The sequence below is a fragment of the Protopterus annectens genome, chromosome 10.part0 (genome assembly GCF_019279795.1).
Source record: "Protopterus annectens isolate FY-2018-M chromosome 10.part0, PAN1.0, whole genome shotgun sequence".
Classification (NCBI taxonomy): Eukaryota; Metazoa; Chordata; order Ceratodontiformes; family Protopteridae; genus Protopterus; species Protopterus annectens.
In genome coordinates this window covers 1,676,120,963-1,676,130,671 of record NC_056744.1, presented here as the reverse complement: position 1 = coordinate 1,676,130,671, position 9,709 = coordinate 1,676,120,963, and the positions used below count along the sequence as shown (strand labels likewise).

General features: G+C 38.5%; 1 protein-coding gene across 1 annotated transcript in view; it reads left to right on the top strand.

Moving 5' to 3' along the window:
• The first annotated feature begins 2,891 nt into the window (after positions 1–2,891).
• LOC122814412 (putative zinc finger protein 75C) overlaps positions 2,892–9,709 on the top strand; it is a 75,837-nt gene continuing 69,019 nt past the window's right edge. Inside the window, exon 1 of the mRNA XM_044086995.1 lies at positions 2,892–3,224. Within this exon, the coding sequence (XP_043942930.1) occupies positions 2,892–3,224 (333 nt within the window). The remainder of the gene's footprint in view (positions 3,225–9,709) is intronic.

The following is a 9,709-nucleotide window of genomic DNA, read 5'->3' as shown; positions in this document are numbered from 1 at the left end:
TTTTGTCATTGAAAAGTTTGCAAGATTCATGGCTTTTGCATTGTATATATTAAAACTGGGTAGTAATGAATTAAGGGAACTGCTCTTAACTCTTAAAGATTCAGGTGGGTATAATGTTTGTAAGTTTGACACATCTCAGAGACATAGTTACAGGTTTATTTTTCACGTTACTCATTTGTGGTATGCTGATTTGAATAAAGCATTTCATAAAGTAAATATATGGCTTGCACAAGCTGTTATGCATTGATAAAGGAAATGTAGCCTGAAGATGATGATAATTAGTATTTTGCCCACAGCCCTACCTAAGTGCATTGTTATGCTGAATGTCTTATGTGGGCCAATGGATTTGTAGTACAAACATATGATACAGAATGTCTTCTGTGGAGCTATGCATGAAAAAAAAACATTTGTATTACATAACAGTTCAGGTTCATCTCCCAATGTACACAATACCTTTATAATAAATATGAAGGTCTTATATTTTTAAAATGATGCTGTTATATAATTTACAATCAATATGGGTTCCATTTCAGCCTGTCTGCAAGTTACCGGAGACTATTTAATGATTTACTACATATGCACACTGATGAATATAGCAGTGCAGAGTGCGTAGTTTATGACACTGTAAGTATGGCAGTCAGAAGTGAGGTGAGGTGCATCTACCAACTGCAATGGACAGGACTGGTATACTTAAAAAAGGTATCTAAGTATATATTTGGAGTTATTTAAGGAAGAATGTGGTACTTAAGCTACGCTGCTTAATGGCAATGAAATGGTGGCCATTTTTTGAAATGTGTAGTTGTCTGGATCTATGTTTCAATTCAGCTGCTAAATTCAGTGTTGGGATGTATTGTACTCTGTTTTCTGAGTAGACTGTAGTCGTCTTCCATTGGAGATGAACCTGAGCTGTTATGTAATGCAGATCTGTTTTTCATAGCATAGTTCCACAGAAGACATTATGCATCATTGAAGTTTGTTTTGCAAACCTACAAGCCCATATAAGTCATTCAGCATCATAGATTTTCTATTCCCCATTCATCCACACCAGCTGTTCTACATTACAGTTGTATTCTTTGCCCACAGATCCACATGAGCCTATCTGCTCATGAAAACATAGAAATACACAAGAAATTTTGCATCATGGATTTGTTCCTAAGTCTCACAAAACAATAAAAACCCGAATGACCACACAAGGGGTTTTATGTCACTGATGCAAATAATCAAATCTTGCAATCCTGTATAAACATTTAGCATTACAGATACAGTCCTCAAATCTAACCTTCCAACTCATCTGAAACATTCTGTATCACTCATACATTTCTGTGATCACATAGGCCAATAGATGTATGCACTTTAAATCCACAGGCCTGTTTAAGGCATTGCGTTTCTCAGAGTTATAAAATCACATAAGCCATTTTGAGACACAGATGTATTTCTCAGCCATAGAGGTCTAGAATTTTCTTCAAGTCTGTAGACCCAGATGAGCCTGTCTGTACAACAGGTGTCTTTCCCACACCACAGGCCCAAAAAAGCCATTCATATCACAGGCCTAGGCACTGCTCCATTGATCTGCATGAGCTAGTTTAAATTTTATATGCACATTCCGCAACCCATAAATTAACATAAACAGATGTGTGCCAGTTGTTTGGTTCTTAACCTACAAACCCTCGAATCATTTTATATTATATGGAAATAATAGGCTTTTAATCTGTAGATAATTACAAACCTAGTCAATAACCAGAGGTCATAATCAAACCCTGTACCTTGTCTCTAACAGCTAAAGACCTTAATCATTATGCCAAACCCACACCTTTTCATTCCAGAGACCCAGATGAATATTGTCCTATTACAAACCTGTTCTGCAACACCATAGATATGCATGAGCCATTCTGTATCTCTCTGCTGTTCTTCATCCAGATGGACCTACACCAGTTTTTCTTCATCACATGTGTATAGTCTTCATCCCCATCTTGTATTACAGGTCTGACCTTCATTACCTTAGATGCACTCAACTGATCGTGTATCGGAGATCTGTTTCTCAACCACATAGGATAGTATCAGCTTTTTTTTGTATCAGTCATCATCTCCCTTTGTAGTCCAATATGAAATGTTCTTCAACACTACAGACCAGCTGGAGTCATATCTGAACGACCCAGCTCCCCAGTACAGTTAGTTTTAAAACAGAAATTCTTAATAAGTATCAAGTCTGAGTGATGACACAGATATTTAGTTTGGCATATGGAGATTTTACACATTGTAAAAGTTGACCTTGGATTTTCTCATGTAGTTATTTTTTAAACTATAGTTTGTTGTACAAGAGACTTTGATGTCACTGGTGTGGCCTTCGTCTGACACTGTAGGCTGTCTTCCACCAAAGTCACTGGTCTTCCTAGTTTGATTACTGTCACTTTGTTTGAATGAAGGCCTGATGCCCATTATAACTGCCCTAGGAGACCATTTGTTGAATGGGACTGTATTGGCTCAGGAGATGTTTTAAAAGGATATACTGAAATAGCAGCCCATCAGGCACTTTCAGCCTTCTTTTTTGATACTGTCTTTATCCCTCCGGTCTTCCCTTACTTAAATTTACAGCCACCACTCTGCAGTAATTCCTAGTCTGTTTTGGAGACTCATATTTGTATTGGGTATTCTTCCCCAACTTCTCTGGGGAGGAGGTAATCTCAGGCTGGCTGGTCATCTCTCATGCCAGCAATATTGGTGGGCTTGGTGTTGATCCCAGCCCAAGGTCACCAGTATTTCAATGAGATGCCATGTCACTGGGCTGCCCTCTCTTCATTCTGTTATGTAAGGAAAAATGCATAGCTTCAGCTAAAACTGTAATGTACAAACATTCAGTATAACACTTTTTATATTTATTGTTTTGTAGGAAGATGCATTTAGTTTGGAACTATTTATTAGACAAAAAAATTGCCAAACTGCATCAGTTTCTCCAAGACAAGGAAGAAAAGCTCATCCAGCAATGTAAGGAGGAGGAAGCAAACATTCCGACAGAAATTGAAAGTCTTCAAAATGTTAAACATGATATTTTCTTCCCGGTAGTATTGTCTAGTAACTTGGAGATCAAAAATAAAGCAACAAAAGAAGAGAGACTGAAAAAGACAGTACAAAATGTTGTATCTGTGGAAAAAGATGACATGGCCAGTCAGAAGACATGTGACAGTAATTTGGAGTTGAGGCAAGAGGAGTCTGTTGATATACTAACAGTAAGTATACTTTTCATTTTTGTTTTGGAAATGGAATGATTTGTGGCAGACCAGGTGCAATGAAGAATCATTATTTACACGTATTTGTTTATTATGGTTGTTGTCTGGGAGAATTATGTTTGTTGTTTGGGAGAATTCATCTGGGCAGAGCCTCTTTTCTTCAGAGGCTTAGGAAGGTAACCTCCACTACAGAATGTATACATTAGAACACCATTACAAAAAATGTATTACTAAAATTTAAGAAAATCCTTAAGAGAGTTGTGAATAGGATTTTGCTGTCATTATCCAATAATACACAAGACTTTACATGTTATAATAACTCATCATGGGGTTGCCAGTTGACAGAGTATTGATGCGTATGTGGGGCTGTACAGTGACTATATCAGCGCTGATGTGGAAACATTTTGTAGAGTGTTTCACTCTGGATTGTACTTTTGATAAAGTTAATATGAACGTGAGTGTACTGGGTGCATTTGCAGGGGTCAAACTATGGATGATGGGATGTAGATAAGGTTATAATTCCTTAGAGAGGACAGGTGGTCTTTTAAGGATTAGCTAGTAGTTTTGTTGTCTCTTGTATGATTTGGAAAATTGTGTCACTCCTTGGATGTGGTGATGGAGAAACATGAGTCAGTGCTAGGTCTTAGCTGCTTCTTTTTGTTTCATTTTTAGCAAGAATGAAAAATGATTATGACATTATATTAGTGTGATGTGCATTTGTCAGGGTGGTGTAGAATGGCACAAGCTATTGTAAGAGATGAGCAGAGGAATTTATGTTCAGGTCAAGTTAGTTATTAGTCACTAGACAATAGAAGGGGTATTCTCCATAGGAGTGGTCAGACATAAACTATACTTACTAGAGTCTGCCATTTCATGTATAAGGGCAGAGTTTAGGTTGGTAGAGATGGATGAAAGGTATAACAGATGACAGAGAAACAAAATGTGCAGATTTGAATGTTGCTGATGCAAGAGAAAGCAACTACTTTATGGCTAAATTTGTGTGTAGCCAAATCAATGCAATGCTCAGATTTGACCTGGCACATGGTGAATACATAGGAGTTTGAAGTTATGCATTTGGGTGTGGTTATTGTCTGCAATTGGGGAACTGTGGTATTTGTGGAGTGTGAGGTTAGATGACTAAGTTGGAAGAGTATAGACTTGATTTTTGGGGGGAGAGTTGTTTTAAGTCAAAGATGAGAATCCACTTTTGAATTGAAGTGACTGCATTCTAGAGTGACTAATTATTATTATTACATTTAATTGATAGTAATAATAATAATATTATTTAGAAATTAGATGTTTAATGAGGATCATCTGTGTCTTTTATTATTTCATCTAGATGATAAAATGTGTGTATATCATTGGCAAACATATTAAATAAAGAGTTGTGCCCAAGGATACAGTGTTGCGGTGTGCCTAGGGATATGTGGCGGGGTGGCGGTGGGGGGGGTGAGATCTGGTTACAGCATTTGACTGCTTGATGGCATTCAGGGAAGTAGATGTTGAACCAGTTTAGGTTGGTGAATTAAACCTGATGTTGGTAAGTCTAGGTATAAGAAGGTTATGGTTCACCTTTTCAAAGCCTTTTGATAATTCAAGAAAAGTAAAAAAAAAAAAAAAAAAAAAAAAAAAGGCAAAGGTCAAAGAAAACTTTGTCATTCAGATCTGCACATAGTACAGCTGAATGAAATTATGTTGCTTCATTCCCAATGCAAGAAATATACATACATATATACATACAATTACTATTTAGTAATACTAGGACAGTCAATTACAAACACTGCACGTATAAGATATGACATTTAGGGTATTGCACAAGTAAATATTGTACAAACTTGAATTTTCACATTAAACAGGTACAGGTGAGACAAGAATATTGCATAGAGTATTGCGCATCCAAGTTCAGGACATATGATGATTTTCTGGATATTGCCCTCTAGTATGTTACCAGTAGTAGTGATCTTAGAATAAATGGATTTGGGAGTATGTCATTTACTGGGTTTAGACAAGAGAAATATTTAGTTAATTGGTTGAAAAAGTAGAATGGCTCCTGTCTTGCCTGTTGTTAGAGTTCAAAAGTGGTGAAAGTGGTATCATCTGAGCAGATATAACTGAGATGTGATGTAATCTGTTCTGTGGAGTTAAGGAATGGTATTACTTTACTATAACCAGGCTGAAAAATGTGCCGGCTGGTGCGATAAAAGGCTGTGTTTAATGAGATGATATAGTAATTAATAGTGTGTATACTTTCTGAAGAGTTTGGAAAAGGGGAAGTACTGAAATAGATTGGTGTTCTACAAGTTGAATTGGGGCCCTCCTTCATGGAGTGGAATTATGATGATTTCCAAGATAGTCGTACAGGGCTTTCTTTAGTGGGTCCATTCATGAGCATGGACATTGAGTAGACAGCGGCTTCTGTGCTAATTTGTAGACATTGAGGAGGTATGCTGTCTGAGACATGAGGCCAAGGTCATTATTTTTTTAGCATTTTACACAGTATTGTTTAGGAGTCATCTGTAGGCTTAATCTTTAGAATCTAGGGATGGTGGTTTATTCCTTAGAATTTAGTCTTATCACATTCTGCTGTAACCTAATCTTATAACAGGATACATTCTGATTTGTTCATTCTAGCTCTGAATATATATCAGTAGCTGTCCTGGGGATTGTTGTTCTCAGTATTCTCCCAATGACTGACCTTTTGACTGGTATTAAATAAGCAGGCCATTAGCTCCCTTAGCTCCCTGAAAATTTTCTACTTCTACTGTAGAAAGGGATATGTGTCGGCACATCGGGTTCCTATTACGCGATCAAAAATCCCTTTAGGTGAATACGAAGACGTCAAACCGTATCGCACAAAGTGCATAAACCCCAAACGGTCAAAACCGCAAATTTCGAAATGTCAATTTGTTTTGGTTGGCCCGTCTGCGGTATAGCTTCGTAAAGTAAGTGTGCGATAGATAGGACTTTAGTGTTAGGAGTTGGGTTAAGGTAAGTGCATAGATAGGTAATGTATGTAAGAGTTAGTGTAGTGTTAGGCGTATGGTTTTTTTAAGTGTATGTATGTGTATTATTTATTTTGTTTAGGTGTATGTCTGTAGGGGATGTGTGCTATAGTTACGGACCTTAGGATTAGGGAGAGGTTAAGGAGAGTGCATAGATAGTTGTATTTGTGGGGTTTAGTGTAGTGTTGGAGGTAGGGTTTTGGTGCTTTAGTTTAGGTTAGAAGTAGGGTTTGGTTACTGTATATATTTGGTTTATTTATTTTGTTTGGGTAGGTAGTATGTAGCGGATGGTGAGGTTGGTCGACTATGACAGTTTGATATTTTTTTTTTGTGGTTTAGTGCGCTCGGGATTTTCACAGTCCGCGCTACAGGGGTCGATGTTTTAGTATTCACGCATAGGGTTTTTCGCTTTGCTAATATAGACCCGGCACATCAGCAGTGCTTTCAGGGAATGCAAACAAATCGAGAGCTATTCATGGAAACTATTGTCACAAACCTCAAACAAAATACTTTTTGCAGAGGTCAAAATCCACTAACCTGCTTGGGGAGAACACTCCCCTCATTCCCCCTGAACTTATATATACTAGCTCCTAGGACCCACAACAATGGAAAAAGTTGAAAACTCTGCTACTGATGAATTTAGTTGTGGCCAATGGCTCTCAATCTGCTTGTCTTTGCTGAAACCAGGGTTGCCACATTTGGAAGGGGACTGGTAAGGACCAAAAGAAAAAAGGTGCTTCACACTAAGTGAAGACCAAAAAAAAGGTATTTCATGTGGAGCAGCAGGCAGTTCCACATTAAACAGAAGTGGCTCCATCTTACAATTTATGATTGGCTCATATACCAGCAAAGCGGAGGCTGTTTCACTAAAATTTTAAACAGCAGTGTGGGATTCTGAATTGGGCTGCTGATCCTGGGACAGTCCCACTCAAATAGTGAATTCTGGCAACTCTGGCTGAAACTATGTTCAATGACCTGTCAGGAACTCATACAAGACTACCTCAGTTGCTATTTTCCAGTTCTCTGGCACTCCTATGCTATCAAGTTGTCTGAAGGTCTCCATCAAGAGGTCTTCTTTGACATTGGCCAGGTTTTTGAAAAGTCCAGGGAGCAGCTCATTTGTTAATTGTGATCCCTCATGAAGGCCCTAATGAAGGATATTGTTTCTCTATATCCAAATGTCAGTTCACTGTTCTCCACATTCTGCCCTGCCTCCTTCCCAGAAGAGTGCTAATGAGGAGCTCTGTTTGACATAGATAGATAGTCTGTTCCAGAGTATGGGAAGTCTCTGAGACAGGAATCTATCCCTCCAGCATGTTCTGTTTATTGTGGTGACAAGGTTTAGATCCCTAGAGTGTGTAGCTCAGAGGGATTTGGAGTTCTCTCTTTTTTCATAGTGAATCAAGTATTCATTCATTACCTCATTGTTTTTTCCTTTTTTTTTTTTTCTTTGCCAGACATCTGTAATCTTCTTCAGTCTTTCTTCAGCCAGGTCTGTTTTGTCTCTCCATTCCTTCTTTCTGCTGTGCACATAAAAAAAAAAAAAAGTTTTTGCTTCCTTTCTTAAACTCTTTTTTGACTCCATTTTAACTCTTGTCCATTGCTACCCTAAACATGTTTGCTAGCTTTTTTGTGTCCTTGTATTGTGTAACCTTCATCTCCCCACCTTTTCTTTCCACCTCATGCATGCCTATCTTTTGGCCCTAATTGTTAGTCTCGCATTCCTATGCAGCCACATCGGTCATCTTCTCTTTTTGTCTGTTCCTCACATGCTTATCTTTATCCTTGAGCACTACATGACTGACCACTCCTGTAGCGTATTTATGTCTTCAATTTGTTCCTAGTGACCTACTTTTCCATGTCCACTTTTATCAGCATGCTTAAATCACCTCTTTTAAAACACCCAGGTCATCATCCTTGTCTTTAGCAGTGCTGGATTATGTCCCTTGGGCCCTGATAAGTTTTCAGGTGATGGGTCCCCACTGCCCACAATTTTTGGTGGGTACCATGTGTAAATGCATGTTCCTTTTGAGTTCATCGTCCTGATTTAACACCATTCAAATCTCTGTTATGATTCACCAATGTCCATATCAGTAAGTCACAGACACTTGACTGTGTACACCTGAAATATCAGACTGTGATAAAAAACGTTGCCTGAGTAAATCTGCTTTTCAGAAATCCCTACTAGCCCTACAAAGTCTGACTAGTGACTAACTTAGTCAGTAGTCTCTCCTTCGATAATCACATCGCCAAAGTGGTCGGAAAATCCTTCTACATGGCACATCCCATCACAAAAGGTTTCTCATCCAGAAAAAAAGAGGTCATTGTTCCCCTCTACTCATCACTCATTAGACCCATTATAGAGTACAACGCCCCTTTTGGTATGTACCTCACAAGACATCTACAACAACTGGAAAGGCCACAAAAATACCTTGCAAAGAGGATTACTGGCCTCAAACAGATGCCTTACGCAGACCGTCTCAAAAAACTCCAGCTTTACTCTGCCTTCTCAGAGGCGATCTCTGCCTAACATACAAAGCTTTGTTAAACCCAGATCTGTTGGACATGCTCCACTTAAAGAAATCCCAATCCCTCTGAGCTACACACTTTAGGGGCCTAAAGCTTGTCACCACAATAAATAGAACATGCTGGAGGGATAGATTCCTGTCTCAGAGACTTCCCATACTCTGGAACAGACTATCTATCTATGTCAAACAGAGCTCCTCATTATCACCCTTCAAGAAAAATCTTGATGATTGGATGGGTAATAGGAAATTCACCCCGGGGATCACTTCTGTGGTTCTGCCTGACAGGGGCACAGGAAAATAATTTTCTTGGGTGGCGAAAGCCAGGGTACATTTTTAGCTAGGCTTGTATAGGCCCCAGGGCCAATAGCCTAGTACCTACCTATGAACTTGATCATAACAGGGTAAGCCATTCTCATCCACTGACAGTCCTGTACTCGTCCGTCATAATTCCATTGTTGACTGTGTAACCCATGTGTTTTCTGAATGATAGGAACTATGAAACTGTAATGACTGACATTACCGACTGACTGTAACTCTCACTGATTACCAGAAAATCAAGTATTTTATGATGAATGGCAAAAATATGAGACAAAAACAGAGACATTTTGAAAAACTGGAGACAATATAAGATGCAGACAAAAACATAAATTTCACAAGCAAGAGATCAAACACGAGGCAAAATCAGGACATTGTCTGCACTTGGAGATGTTAGGAACATGATTTGCAGTGGGAAGTTGTTCATTTAGAGCTCAGATGTTGCACTGCAACCCATTATAGTGAAATGCAAAATTGTGATAACATACTATTAAAAATGTAACACGGGCATCTTATTAGCAAAATAATATTACTGGAGCAGTGGCAGAAGCTGCACGTCTGATAAGCCAGCTTAATAAGAGTTTAAATAAGCTGCAGTGAGTGCAGGCATGCACTAATTGCAGCTTATTATAGGGTTCAT